A 15891-nucleotide genomic window follows, 5' to 3' on the forward strand; every position below is an offset into this window, starting at 1 on the left:
TTTAGTTAAATAATTTCTTTCTATGTTATCATGACATGTATATATCACCAAAACAAACACTACAGCCAGCAAGATTGACAGCTTCCAGAAGTCAGGGCATAGTCAGAGCTCTACAGAAATCCTATCGAACGGCTCTGTCAATGCCTCCAGTATTGCACTAGCACCAACTCCCTCTTAATAAGTTGGTGAATTTTGGTAAAATACAAAAAAAATTGGAAAATAATAACACCCTTTAAGTCTTTTCATAGAAGCTACACGTGCAGACGTCAGAGATATCACATTCATCATCTTCCAGCTGTGAGCACACTCACTTAGTCATTCTAGGTTGTGAAAGATCTGCCTTACAACATACTAAAACGTGGTTCTCTTTGGATGCTGTTCTTTCTTTCTTCTTAGTTTGAAACAAGAAAGAGTGAGTCAGATCCTTCCTGCGACAGCTCTTCTGATGCTTGGTGAAGCCACATGTTCATCACATGGGATGAAGCCACATGTCTATCACACGGGAATCACGCCTCTTCCCAGTCTTGGAAGCATTTGATTTAACAGTCCCACATTGTTGGCCAGCCATACACATGTTCAAAATAAACATTGTTCCTCTTAAATGACAGTGTCTATAACTGTTTCAGATGCTTGGGAAAGAGTGCTGACTAAGAGACTATGACATGCTGCTTGGTATAATCAGAAAACAGTATTTAAAAAAATGTTGCATGTTTTATACTGGGAGAGGGTTAGAGTAACAAAGCAGGTCCTCAACTTTCACTGATTTCATTAAGATCCTCATGGTTATAATCCAAATAAAGGCATAATTGATGGCCTGGTATCCAGGATTGCAAATTAAATTATCAAGTCTCATTCCTTAAAAGAAAGAACAGATTGAATCAATAATGTTTGTATCACCTGCTGCCAACACAAAGAATCTAGGGACTGCACAGATATGGATATACACACACATATGTGGGTATGTTTCTGCAAAAGAAAGAAAAACTTGGCAAAAAGCAAAATTCAGTCAACGAAGAAAAAAGTAAATGGAATTAGTCAGTTGGATGCCAAAGTAAATTAGACTCACTATTGAAAAATAACAATGTTCAGAAAAAATATTTTTAATCAGTTATCAAGTCTAGCCCTTATTGCAACTCACCCTCACCGAACATTCCAGATTTCTCATAGCAGGTTCTTGAAAAGACCCATATCCACCACCTCTAATTCCACCTACTCTCTTGGTGGTTTCCCACGCTGCCTTTAAAAAGAACTAATGCTATCACTTTCGTCTGGTTTAGATATTTATCTCCTATTTGCCAGAAGATTCTAGCTGATGTTTCTGAAAGCACATTTAACTATACCATATGCCTCCTTACGTCGTCCCTATCGAGCAAGCTGTAGATTGAGGCTCTTCTCTGCTCCGTTCTGTTTTTCTTTCTTCACAATGTGTTTATGTATGTTTACCCGAGTTGTCTCTGCTCTTTTCGTCAAATTACAGGTTTGCTATCTCAAACACTGGAGAGCAGCTGTGCTATTGTCATTGTCTCACAGAGCAAGGGTCAGAGAACCAGCTCTGTATTGCAAATGTGTGCCACGACTCCCCCGCATACCTAGAGACTGCTACCCTGGAAGGGAGACCAATCAAAGAACTCGCAGGAGGCCAGTCTAAACTCAAAGGAGGCAGCTTGCCACAAGTGAGCATCTGATACACATAAACTAAATAATCTACCAAAATTTTTGCTAAGACGATTTTCGTAAGTAGACAAAGTTGTGAAAGGAAACGGTGTCCACTGAGAAGAGTAGGAAAAGCCCAGCTACTTCCACGCTTGCTTTCTTTCTCATAGCCTACGAATTTGTTCATCTTAACCAAAAATCTGTATCAAGTAAATTTAGTAGACTTTGATCTCTTTCAAAGCAAGTTGTTCAAAGCTCCACACTAGGCCTGCTTAGTTCCTCCTAGACAGGACCTGCACAGATAGTTTTTTAATGTCTTTGTTTTGAAACTTGTTTATTAATTAAGTTTGCTAGTTTACAGCTTCATCCTTACATATAATCCATCCTGATGGTGCCCATCTCAACTCTCCCCACACACCTCAGCCCTACAAATCCCTTTGCCACATTCAAGTCTTTGTAACATTTGTTACTTCAAAACATCAGTACTTGAATGTAAGACGTCTCAGCTATTCTAATGCAAGTGCTTAGTCCCGCCTCCCAGTAAACATCCACCTTAGCCCTCATTTAAATCAAAATCCACAACCACCTTCAAAAACTACAACAGGAAGATGAGAGAAGAGCTAATGGGGCCAACTAATGAGCGGAGGCATGTGTCTCTGGGCCAGCTCTGAGACCACGCATCTGCCTGTCTAGGGCTCCTTCTCCAGAGCATTGTTAATTATTTAGGTGAGAGAACAGGGGGACCCATCGCCACATCTGTCACCTTCACAGTGAAGCCTTCCTTCGCTCACAGGCCAGATGTGTTTATCTGAAACACAGACTAACTAGCTGTTTAATGGGGTTGAATCCTTAGCCAAGAGGCAATTAGGCAAACATATTAAGCATCAGTCTCCTTACAAGGCTACACTGTTTCAGTTTTGCTGGTTTTGATTTAAACTCAGAAGAATTAGTCACCTGCAGAAAATATCTGAAGAGAAGTCAAGGCAAAGGAAACAGTCTAAATTCTGTGAAGCTTACTAAGCAGAGCAAATGGTGATGCCTCCCAAAACGGGAAATAATCACAATGTTCCCGAAAAGTGCCACCACGATTTACTAGAATCTGATGCCAAAGTAAAATAAAATGGTTCAAAAGCAATTCTTTCAGATGGATCTCCATCCCCGAACATTCTGTCCCTATGAGTAAAATACTAATAGCAAAAACTAAATAAATGATGGCTTTTCACAACCAATATTTATCATTATGTATGTAATTTTTAAAATCGTGCATCTGAAGTATTTTTCCTATCTGCAAAGCTTGAAAGGATGTCAGTAGTGGCTACAGTACACTATTCAAGGAGAGAGAAAAAAAACTTAGGCCTAGGAGCCTGCTGCAAGTTTGATCCCTGAGAGCCACAAGAGGGAAGGAAAGCTAAAAGCTGTTCTGTGACTTCCCCGTATACCGTGGCAGGTGCACAGGACTGGCCTGCACGGCACACCCACACATACAGTGATAAGCAAAAGTCAAAGTATCTTTGTAAAGTTTAACTAATGCCTGGCATATTTTAAATGTATCTATAAATATAAATTGCACGCCATTTCATTTTATAATTGTATGAGAGAATAATTGAAGTGTCCTCTTTAGTCATTCACTTATTTAAAAGTTTCATAAATTTCTGTCTTTGTCAATGGTACTTAATGCTAAAATAAAATTCTGACCATTTTTTTAATCCCTGTCCCTCCATAAGAAATCAAATGACCTCTTTTAACTCTTTATTTTTATTGGTAAACAAAACTATCTGAGAAAAATGTAATAGCCTTTCAACCATCAAATGCTTGGTGAATTAACACTAAAATTTACTAATTATTAATAATTAAATTGCTGTGGGAAAATGGTCTGTACCGTCACTGGTATTTTAAATAAACACTGTTTGGCCAGTGGCCAGGCAGGAAGTAGAGGTGGGGTGACCAGGCAGGAAGTAGAAGTGGGGCAATGAGAATTCTGGAAAGAGGGAAGTTTCAGTCTGCAGTCGTCACCCAGCCACAGAGAGAGTCAGACAAAGAGCAAGCAAGCTATGACTACCTTGCCAAAAAAGGTACCAAGCCACGTGGCTAACACAGACAAATATTATGGGCTAATATAAGTTATAAGAATTAATAAGAAGCCTGAGCTAATAGGCCAACCAGTTTATGATTAGTGTATACCTCCGTATGATTCTTTAGGACTGAACGAATGTGAGAACTGGGTAGGACACAAACCTCTGTCAACATTCAATTCCTAATAATTTACTGAGTGGTGAGCACTGGGTAAACGCAAGGGAGTCTACAAGAAACAAGACTCAGTAGCATTTGTTTTAACAGAAAGGAGATGCAATAAATATAAGGGCTTGGGAGAAAAATCATAACATGTAAAGGGAATAAGGAGGTCACTTAATGAGAAAGAGTACCTAGGAAGGGTTTTTACTTTATCGAGAAGGTGGCATTTGAACAAGACTTAAGGAGATAAGAAAACACCATGCCAAGAAGAGGGACCAGCAAGTGGAACAGCACTGATGGAAGTGTAAGCTGATGTGTTAAGAGATATGAGAAAGGGTACTGTGGCCATAGCAGAGCAAAGAAGCAACAAAGAGATGAGGTCTGAGGAAGGGAGGGTCTGGTTCCTTAGGAGAACACCGCCAACTCTGCTTGTGTGGGTGAGGAAGATAATCCCAATAATCCTCCCTGAAGGGATGACACAGCCTATCTATTTCAATAGGGTCCCTGAAGTCGAGGGTAGCAAGAGAGAGGCAAACAGAGGGATGAATGGCAGCACTAGAGGACATGACTTTGCCTAGCGTGACAGTAGTGGAGGTTGTGAGCTGAGAAGCTTCGTTTCGGGAGTAAGTGCCAGGTGAGTTCACTGAAGAGTGGAGCATAAACTAGGAACAAAGCAATGATGATTCAAAAAGTTTTTTACCTGAATGACAAAAAAAACAACAACAACAACAAACAAGGATGTTATAGCCAATAAAAAGACTAAAGTATAACTTAAGACTGGGACATTCCAAGTTCTAGTAAACAGATCCAAACTCCAGTGGTTTTTCATGGCTAATAAAACAAAATCACTGAGTTCTACACACTTGGAGTAAGATGATGCCAAGAAAAACTAAAACTACCAGAAAGTCCGATTCAGTCATAGGCAGGTCGTCATTGACACTAGACTATCACACAGAACACAGACAAAATTTAATAATAGTCTTACTTCTGAAGTTGTATGGTATAGCCCATTCCATTTTTTTAAAAAAATATAAAACTGGTACAACTTGATTTGATTTGCATGACCAGAGTGATGTTCAATAACTTCCAAATACAGTGAGTGCTGACATTTTCACAAAAGCCAAGTACTCAAGCTGACTGCAAAATACAAAAACTATTCTCTTTGATTCCGTGGAAGGAAACATAATCTTCAAAGTGTGAACACTAATTTTGAATTGAGATTTTAGCTTTTGGTGTTTAATAATTTTATGCTCTGTGAAAAGATGAACATTAAGTAATTCTATCCGTCGGATCAGCATTCTGAACTATTGCAGTCATTGCTATCAAATAGAGAACATCTCAACCTTATATAGTTATTTGATGCATATTGAGGTGCATGAGAAAAAAATCAGATAGAAATACTAAGTTACTATAAAAATTGCTTGTGCATTGACAATTCAAATAAAAGTCCTTCTTCTGAACTAAAAATTTCTGATTTTAACCAGTTATCATGAGGGTTTACAAACACACACACACACACACACAAATAATGAGTATAGGATTAACAGAAATGGGAAATAAATTAAGATAGAAATTAATGAAAATGTATGCTTAATCATAATTACCATGAACCACATTCCACTTGCTTTTATCTTTAATAATTATTTTCATAGCAAATATTTAAAAAAATCTTACTTTGGAACTCTGTGTGTGTGTACATGTGTGTACATTCAGTACTCTGAAGTTCAAAATAAGAGGTGTTTATTTTGGAAAGTTTTTATTCTGGAAGTTTTCACAATGATTCTCAAACTCATCTGTGCAATTTTAGATTATATTTCATCAATATTCATGACCAAGATATAGTACACATTAATATCTTCAACCTACTGAGGTTACAGTTTTAGTATTAATTTATAGTTTAACATTCAATCTGTGCAGTGTGGGAGGTACTAAGGTCTTTGTGCTCACGGGTAAGCATTAGGACCAATAGGAATGCTAAACACACAGGAGTGTTCCTTCAAAGGAAGGAATACATAACCTGTTATCCTGCCAGAAGGTTGGGAGCTGAACTGGTTAGTAGCATGGTGTCCTATTGCATTATCTGTGTTGCTAAGGCCACTCCAGAGTCTCCCCCAAGATCTTTACTGTGAGCTTGTCAATCTATAGAACATATCTTTATGGAATGTGCCACATCTACTTTACAAAGAGTATCTATAACATCACATCTTAAGGTTTATGGTGCACATGGGACTGAATCAATTATCACCAGGAAAGTTTTCACCAAATTGTGCTGTGCTTAAATATGCCTGAAATAGACTGCTCAAAGTCAGGCTCCCGCAGTTTGAACCTCACAAGCTCCTTAGTAGAGTTGAACCAAACTGCATTCTTGTCTTTCCTAGATCCTTATTCTGCTAACTGTGGTGGCTGCAGAGACCCACTTAGTACAGTTAAAAATTATTCGTAATAAATTTAACAATCAGACTTGGTGGCTGCTCACTTGCAATTTTGGCATTAGAAGGTAAAAGCAGGAGACCAGGAATTCAAAGGTAGCCTCTTAGTAAACTTAGTAAACTGAGACCAAACTTAGTAAATTTGAGGTCACCCTACACCTTGTCCTCAAAAGACAGAATAAACAAACAAAAGTAACAATGTGAATTGTCATTTTATAGTTATTTGTTGCATTTGGGTTTTGTTTTGATTTGGTTTGGTTGTTGTTTGTTTTTAATCAGTGAAGTTGTTATCAGGAATGAGAACACACACACACACACACATACAGATACACATATACACGCATACACAGCCCAAGAGCTGAACATCCCTGTTGAGTTGTTGTTGATGGCATACTTACTCTCCAGCCTTGTGCAGGACAGGTGCGGGACAAAGTATGGAATTGTACTGAACAAGTACTGGTTTTTCACCTAAAAAAGTAAGATGCGATTTAGTTAGTAAAGAGTTGTATATCTCTAACACAGCCTCATTCAAAAAAAAAAAAGGCAAGCATTACACAACAAGACTTCAGTGGGGAATACAAGAAAGGTCAGCAACATCTGTTAAAGCCTAGCTAAAAAGGTAAAACCGAGAAAACTGAGAAATGAAGAGTTAGAACATCTTGATGCAAAGATATGATAAATCATTAAGTTTGGATTTTTTTTTTAGCTAAGTTAATAGTATACATTGTAGATACAACTTTTTCTCTGTTTCAAATATATCAGACTTTCAAAGATAAAGTAGATATTGTTTCTAAGAAACAGAACTTCGAAAGACTGGAAAACAGAAGACTTGTGGCTAAGTTGACAAGATATCTATCTCTACACCATATAAGCACATCCTAGCAAGCTGGGTGCTTAACCCCTGTGGAGCTTTAGCATAAGTGTGAAAATTCATCTGGCAATGAAATGGCTGAAAACATTTACATAAGCAAATGCATTGGCTAAGAATGGGAGTGATAAAAAAACAATTTCACCTCCACCAAATTGAGAGTTGTCAATAAAGTGACTCTCGTCAATGTGTATATTATAATCGGCCCAAATATGCAATCCAAAGAAGTCATGTAAATCTAGCACTTACATACTAATAACTATGGAATAGAAATAAAGTTAGTCGTCCCTGCTCTGCTGTGTTTTGTATTATGAGTTTAGCCCAAATCCAATGGTGTTCCTGATACAGAGAACGGAGAATAATGACCATATTTACCATGCTGAAACTCTCCCTGCTTTAATTCAACAAGCACACAAGTGGCTGATTATTGCCAAACCTGATGCTGATTTCAATACCATCAGAGAAACAGCAAAGCTACAGCTGAATCTCGTTAACAACAGTTAGACCAGAGTTCATAAATTAAAGGCAAAAAATACACACTGATTGGGGAAAAAAAAAAATGCTTTACTAGCAGACCAACACACTCAGGAAAGCAACTCCTACTGGTGAGATGACGATCATCCCACTCGATCTGGTGAACACTGAGGGCCTGAAAGGCCAAGAGCACAAGAGCCAAGCCAAACAATACTGAAAGAAATTAAAGAAACTGAAAAGTTATTGGACACGAAAAGGTAGAGAAGAGATGGTAAAAACAGTAATTGTAAGGCAACAGGTAGTGAAGTAGTCCAATGATACAATTCCTTTTTAAGACAAGAGTAGCAAAATGTAAGTCTAGACAGGGGACATTTGATCACAGGACTGATGTCCTTAGTCCAAAACCTGGGTGCGCCTGTCATTTAGCTGTCTCACCACAGGAAGAAGGTCATTTTACTCACGGCCAACCATCTCCTGAATATTGACATTGCTTAGGGCATGGGCTAGAGTTTATGAAGTAAAGAACAAATGTTGTCACTACTAAATAATTATTACTCTGTGTATTATTAAGGAGGTTTCATTACTTCTCTGATGAAAAATTGTAGCATACCAGGATTTAATTCAAGAAAGAAAGAAGGAGAGAGGGAAAAATGGAAGAAGGGAGAGGGAGAGAGACAGACAGAGAGAGAGAGAGAGAGAGAGAGAGAGAGAGAGAGAGAGAGAGAGAGAGAGAAATGTCCCAGGCTGCAGAGATGGCTCAATGACTAAGAGCACTTGCTGCTCTCCCAGAGGACCTGGGTTTGGAGCCCAGCACCCACAAGGTAGCTCACAACCATCTATAATTCCAATGTGAAAGAATCCAATGTCTTCTGGGCTCTGGAGGCACCAGGCTCTCGGTAGGCACAAACATTTGCGCAGGCAAACACTCGTACACATGAAATAAATATAAATACTTTTAAAAGCACAAAAGTCCTCAAGATTGTGTGCAGTAAAGACATTCATGTGCCATGGGATTCCCGGAGACTCACTCTTCGAGTAGGTGCTGTTCACGGTGAACGTGCAGAGGACATTGCCGTCATGACTGCTGGATGTGACTGCTCTCCCACTTAGAACAACTTGAAACTCCTCTAGAGATAAAAAGAAAGGTAAGCCCTGTAACCAGTGTTTTACTGAAAACAACCAAAGCATCAAGAGCTTTAGAATACATTTCTTCATTCTCGCCTCTTAACTGACAACCATGAAGATGCGACTCCAGCCAAGATTGCCTTCCTAGGTTGTCTAGGTGGGTACAGCAGAGATGACATTCACTGTCACATGGAACTGTTATCTGGTCTTTATCTGAGTGTTTTCCAATAGTAACCCAAGTATTAGAATTAAAATATAACTACCTGGCTTATCTCAATTCCCAGAATTCTGTTCTCACAACTTTTTGAAAAAAGAATGCTCTCTTTCTCTTTCCACTCTTGGCATAAAGTTCAGGTGGTACACAAAAGGAAATGTACTTAAAATCTAATAGAGGTTCTGTCTCCTGGGTTACCAACAGCCGTGACAGTGCCTAGAGGAAGTTGATTTACTGTCTCCCTATCTACACTGTAAGAATAGACACTAACTGTCAGAGAATGAAAGAATATACCACGAGGAAAGTTGACAAACTCTCTGATAGGCTGAGAGTACTGCCTCTTTGACTACAAGAGAATATATTAGCCATTGCAATGGTGATGGCCTCTTGTCCCAAGGACAAACTGAACCATAAGAAATTTCAGAGAATTGAGCTGATCAAATGACAGTTTAGGAATTGAGCAGCTCCCAGTCAAAGGTAGTTTGGGAGCTCCACCAAAAATTAAATAAGTAAATTCAGCAAAGTTTTTTTCTAGGAAAAACATAGAACTAGTGCAAGCATACACACTGTGGAGAGAAAGAGAGAGAGAGAGAGAGAGAGAGAGAGAGAGAGAGAGAGAGAGAGAGAGAGAGAGGAGATGCTCACACATTCACGTCATAGATCTATCTTGTGGGAAAGTTCCTACTTTATATTCTAAATGTATTGGTTGCTTTTGACTAGTCGAGCTGAAGTTCTGTTTTGTTTGTTTGTTTGTTTGTTTGTTTATTTTGGTTGTTGTTGTCAGTACATGTATTTATAAAAATATAGCACAGAGGCCACTTGTGATGTCTGAGTGGGCTTTTACGCTCAGATTTATTTCCTCTTAATTCACATTAACACCCTCTGTCCTCTCAAACTTCTCCCTCCCAATATTGTCCCACACTCAAGCTGTCATCAGCTACCCAAGCTAAACCTACCAGCCGCTCCCCACTCACTGAGTCACGGAGACTTACTCGTAAGTTCTCACACAGGACAGGTAAAACCTAAAACGTAATTCAGTGAGAGCGTGGGTGCTGCTGTCAGATGGGCAAGGACCTAAAGGACATTGACTAGTGGCAAATACCAAATCTGTCTCTGCCTCCCTTTCTCCATCTGAAGACTAAGGGATTACACGACTTGGAGGTAGCATTGTTACGGTGATTAGGTAAAGCTGTATATTCAAAGGACACAGTCAGGAAGGTGCACTAAGATGGAGTCTAAAAACAGCAACAAAATCTGTTGCTTTAATGAGTTGTCTTTTGTTTCTCTCTAAGAAACTAATTGTCTGTACGTCTAGAAAAGACCCCACTGCTCGGGAATGTCCTTGTGTACTCTTCCTGCCTGGCATCTCGATGATTAGGAAACTAGAGGAGGCTGAGAGCAGGAACCTATCCACTAACTGTGACGCTCTGCGGAAGTCCAGGATACAGTCTCCCTGTCCTCCAGACTCAGTGCTTCTCCTTCTCTAAGTAAAGCTCTGCCCAAATGAACTCCAGGTCAAACAGGAAGAAGAAGAAAGATCAGGGTGAAGCAGACTGTCTGGGCAAGGATGTCTGGGAGGTGGGGACCTGATCTTTGAGCATCAGCTGATGACGCCACCTGCTTCCTTCCTGCACTCTTCTCCTAAGTCACTTCCATATGTGCCTGGAGCTGGTAGATATGGTGATGTGGCCAGGTCAACAGAGCAGGCAGCTCTGTACCTTCGCATACCTGGCCACCCAATCAGACAAAAGATTCTACATTTTATTTTATTTGCCATAGGAACGGTCTCGAATATGAACTAAATATACAGAACATTATAAAAGCCTGCTGCACAATATGCTCATTATTTAAAATAACATTCGAATCTTAAAAATTTGAATTTAAAATAGAAATATTTCAAGGAATTATTTAAAATTTCTTACACAAAAAAAGATGCCAAAAAAGTTAATTTTGCTATTCTCCTTCCAACATGAGTTTTAAATCATATATTTTAGCTAGGGGAAAAAAACAATTTCTTACATAGTACTTAGAAATTCTAAACACTTACCCCCAACACAGACACTTGAAGGACTCAATTCCAGGATTTCAGTACATGATTGAGCTAGTATCTGAAAAAAGATTTAAAAAAAAGGCTAAGCTTCATGAGTAACTGTAACATGTGAATTCTGTTTATTAACCACCTTGAAGCCATCTCCCTGGTTCAAAAGATGTCAGAGAAAACTCAATTCCCCATTACACAGAGAAAGTCTTTGGAAAGACAAGTGTTATCTTGGGATATAATCTAGCACTGTACATTGTAAAATCCATATTTGTTCAGAATAAATCTAGACCAACAGAGAAAAAATGCGCACTGCCTCAAAGTCCTTGGGTATGAACAGAGAATGAAAATTCCTGATATCAAAACCAATGCCAGCCTCTCCATGTCTGGCAGAACCAAGACAGTAAATCAAAATTCCTACTTAACAGTGTTGTTTGTTACATTTTCTGTTTGGGAGTTTAAAGATTACCAATATATAACAGCTTCCTTACTCGACAATGTGTTCCTAGTCCATTTCCCAGGCTTAATTCCCAAGGGTGCAAATCCTCCTCACGTGTCTCAAATGTCACACTTGCAGAACACAGACTCCTTGGGAAAGCCAAGAATTAATTAGTCCCAAAAATTCAGTCTGTGTTCAAGCGTGCACCAGGCACGGGAGCCGAGCAGCTCCACTTACTGGGCTCCGAGTCGCAGAAGCCACCACACAAGGCCCATGGCTACCAAGGAAAAACAAGATGAAGCAAGCTGTGCTTGCTGGTCACCACAGCGCTGCCTCTATTTTTAGAACTCCCATGCACAGTGTTATCAAAGTCAGACAAAGTCCAGATGGTCTGCTAGCAGCATTCCTCCCTCTCTGGATGGAAGTGGAAGACAGATGAAGGACAGTGGTTTTCACATCCCCTGCTTGCAACTAGACAGGACGGAAGTCCTGAGGCAACAAAAACACAAACATTTCCTGTGCTTCTTAATTACGGCGGAAATACAGACACTCCGAGTCTGAAATCACCTGTGAAATCATGGACCTCTCCCTGCAGAATGTGCCTCTGAACAGGAGGCAACATTTGAACTTTTGAAAGTTTTCTCCAAATGAATACTGCTTTTCAGATACCATTCACAGTCTTCAGTGACTAGGAAGCAAATCTCGTAAGATCTTACATTTGACAAAAGAAAGAAAGAAAACTCATGGAGAGCAAAACTAGAGACCAATGATAAAAGCTCATGGATAGTGGAATTTCAAGCCAACAACGTGTTTAAATGTTTTCACAGAAACTAAAGAAAGTGGTAGAAAAGTTTTGTGGGTTAAGTCTAACTTAAAAAACTTTCCAACTACTGAAAACGGGCATGGCTGATGTAGTTTAGGCTATTGGGAGCAAGTTTTTAAAAATAGTGAGTCCTGAGTCAGCATCACCGTGTGACATAATGTAGTTGAATTTACTCAGCATCAGCTTCCTGCTCCCAAACTTGAACCTGATGTTGAGAGTAGAACTGCATCTATAAGAATGTATTTTCTGAAAAATTACAACAGATTACATGGCAGAACCCCCCTTCATGCGGGACACACTGTTTGATACGTAAAATGCAACCTCTAACTGCTTGTGCTGAAAAAAATGAACTAGAGGAAGCATCAAAAATGTGTCTCTAACCATCAGACCAACAATCACATTAGGGCCTAGATAAGTCAAGACAGTTTGTAAGAAAAAGTAAATACTAGCCCTTCTATAAATAATGAATTTCAGAAATACAGGATGATATAATTTGAAAGTATAAAAATGAAAATTTGGGACCCCAAGATTATGGCACTCATAGGAATATCTCCAAATAAAACAGAAAGACATATACATAAATCACATCACAGAAACAATAAATTTAAAAAGGCAAGGTATCATGACTCCTTCAACATACCATAATTTGTCCACCACTGATTTAAAGACAATGTGCTACTCCTAAAAATTGTTTGATAAATAGAGAAAGCAGGGCATTAATTTCTTCTCCAAAGTCGGTATTGCTCTGATATCAACTAGATAAGGACATAAAACAATAAAACACAAATGCACATCCATGCACAGAGAGGGAGACAGAGAAAGAGAAACAGAGAAAGATCTATAGACCAGTTTCTCTGGTGAACAGAGACAAAATTCTTACAAATCACACTCTTGTGAATATACTAAGAATCACACATACAGGGCTGGAAAGATGGCCCAGTGGCCATGAGTCATAACAGAAGGCCCAGATTTGCAGCACCTACGTGTTGGCTCATAATCATCTACCACTTCCAGCGAGTAAGATGCCCTCTTCTGGCCTCTGCAGGGCACCAGGCATGTCCATGTTACGCATACATACATGTCACACACATTCTTATGCATAAAATGAAAGTAAATTCTTTTTTAAAAAAATTATAAAAACAGTCATACATCTATTATGACCAAGTAGGTCTTACCCCAGGCAAGGAATGAAAGGTTGGTCAACATACTAAGGCAACAGACAGAGACTTAAAAGACAAAAATAACATCATCGTCTCAATAGATGTAGAAAGACCTTTGACGAAGTTCAACATCCCTCCTGATAAATCTCTTAAAAATAGAAATAAAAAGAATATATTGAAGATTATATACAATAATTTTACATACAAAATAATATTAAATGGAGAAAAACTGAAAACTTTCTTCTGATATCAGGAATGAGACAAGAGGGTCCACTCTCGCTGTTCTTATTCAATATAATTCCTGAAGTCTTAACTAGATCAAAAATGTAAGAGAAAGAAACTAAAATGAATACAGAGGGGAGAGGAAGAAGTCAAGGTGCCACTATTTGCAGATGACATACTCCAATAGTTAAATAGCCCAATGGCTTCACCTGAAAACCCTTAGATCTCACAAACACTTTCAGAAGCGTCTCATGGTATAAAGTGAACACAGACCACTCAGTAGCCTTTCTGTAGGCAACTCAAAACATTACCAAGATCCAAGCAAGGAAAGGATCATATTCACAGCTTCAGGCACTTAGCCAAAGAGATGAAAGACCTCTGTGTTAGAAGTGAAGAAGTCAACCGAAGACACTTTCCAGACCTCCCGTGTTCAAGGGTAGGAAGAAGACATTGGGAAAATGGCTATCTAGCCAAAAGCAATCTGCAGATTAAAAATAAACCCCATCAAATCCCAACAAAATTCTTCACAGGACAAGGAAAATTAATTCTAAAATTCTCATGGAATCACAAAATTCCTGACTATCACAACAGTTATTGGACAACACAATACTGAACGTATCACCATATTCTCACTCAAGACTCCTCTATACTGCAGAGCCATGGCAGCTAAAACAGCATTATAGTAACATAAAGAAAGACATGTGCAAACACCAGAATAAAGGATACAGAAATCGTGCAGAAATGTAGTCACCTATTTTTTGATAAAGATATTAAAGTATATTTGGGAAAATGGCAGTCTTCAACAAATGGTGCTGGAGAAACTGAAGATCTATCTTTTTATCTGTTCTTATATAGGAATGGGACTCAGTCACTATCTCTTACACTGTACAAACATCAATTCAAAGTTAACCAAAGACTTTAATTTAATACCTGAATCCTTGAAACGGCTAGAAACACCAATAAGGAGCATAGACAAGGTCTTTCTGAAAAAATAATCTAACAGCCCAGAAAATGACTCTAAGAATTGGTAAATGGGATCCCTAAAACATTAAAAAAGCTTCTAACAGCCCAGAAAATAACTCTTAAGAGTTGGTATATGGGATTCTAAAAAATTAAAAAGCTCTTGTACAGCCAGAAAAACCATCACAAGAATGAGAAAAATCTTCATAAACTACATAGTTCCCACAGGATTAATATCCAGGTTATTGAAAGTATTTAAAAATTGAATACCAATAAAACCAAGTCATTCAGTGAATAAAGAACTCGAGCTCATGGACAGAATAAACAGTTCAAAAGTAAAACTCAAAGTGGCCAGTAAATGTGAAGAGGTCTCAGCATGCTTAGCCATTAGGGAAATGTATATTAAAAGCAGTTTAAACTCCATCTCACTGCAGTTAGAACAGCTGACATCAAGCCAGTAAGGAGCAAACAATCGTGAGGATGTCAAGAAAGGACAATGGCCTACTGTTGAGCTATTTCCCTTTACTTTTGCTGACAAGCACATCTGCTCCGTTGCTGTCACTGCTGCTGCTGTTATATTCTTTCACTGACATCAGAATGCAGCTTCCTTGGGTTCTATAGCACACACACCACACACACACATATACACACGTGTGCACACGCACATAATGATATGTTAAAATGTTTTCTTAAGAAAACAAACTAAAAATAGAACTACCGTATACCACATGAACGAGCCCTAACACTCCTGGGTATATATACACATGTAGAACTCTAAGACAACATACTCGAAGACATTTGTGTGTCTATGTTTGTTCGTTTATTATCCACCATAACTAAGACATGGTGCTAGCTAGATACACGTCAGCAGACGAATGCGTAAGGAACTGTGATATACACATGCAGAGTGGAACTTCACTCAGCCATAATCAAATAAATGAGGGCTGAAGAGATGGTTCAGAGGTTCTAAGTACATGCTTAGAACTGCGTCTGCAGAGGATGAGAGTTCAGTTGCCCACACCCACGCTAGGATGCTCACAACTGCCTGTAACTCCATATCTTGGGGTGGAGGGGGCTCAGTGCATCTGGGCTTCACCAACAATTGCACCCTCGTGCACATTTCCACATACATAGATAAAAATACTTAATAAAAAGTCAACCTTAGCCGGGCGGTGGTGGCGCACGCCTTTAATCCCAGCACTCGGGAGGCAGAGGCAGGCGGATCTCTGTGAGTTCGAGGCCAGCCTGGTCTAC

General features: G+C 39.0%; 1 protein-coding gene across 1 annotated transcript in view; it reads right to left on the minus strand.

The window, feature by feature from the left end:
• The window catches only part of Antxr2 (ANTXR cell adhesion molecule 2), a 177292-nt gene that overhangs the window by 127445 nt on the left and 33956 nt on the right, over positions 1 to 15891 (minus strand). The window contains exons 8-10 of the mRNA XM_026785367.1: positions 11043 to 11103; positions 8685 to 8783; positions 6713 to 6782 (exon numbers count right to left, since the gene is read on the minus strand). Of these exons, the coding sequence (XP_026641168.1) occupies positions 6713 to 6782; positions 8685 to 8783; positions 11043 to 11103 (230 nt within the window). The remainder of the gene's footprint in view (positions 1 to 6712; positions 6783 to 8684; positions 8784 to 11042; positions 11104 to 15891) is intronic.

The sequence above is a fragment of the Microtus ochrogaster genome, linkage group LG1 (assembly GCF_000317375.1).
Source record: "Microtus ochrogaster isolate Prairie Vole_2 linkage group LG1, MicOch1.0, whole genome shotgun sequence".
Lineage (NCBI taxonomy): Eukaryota > Metazoa > Chordata > Mammalia > Rodentia > Cricetidae > Microtus > Microtus ochrogaster.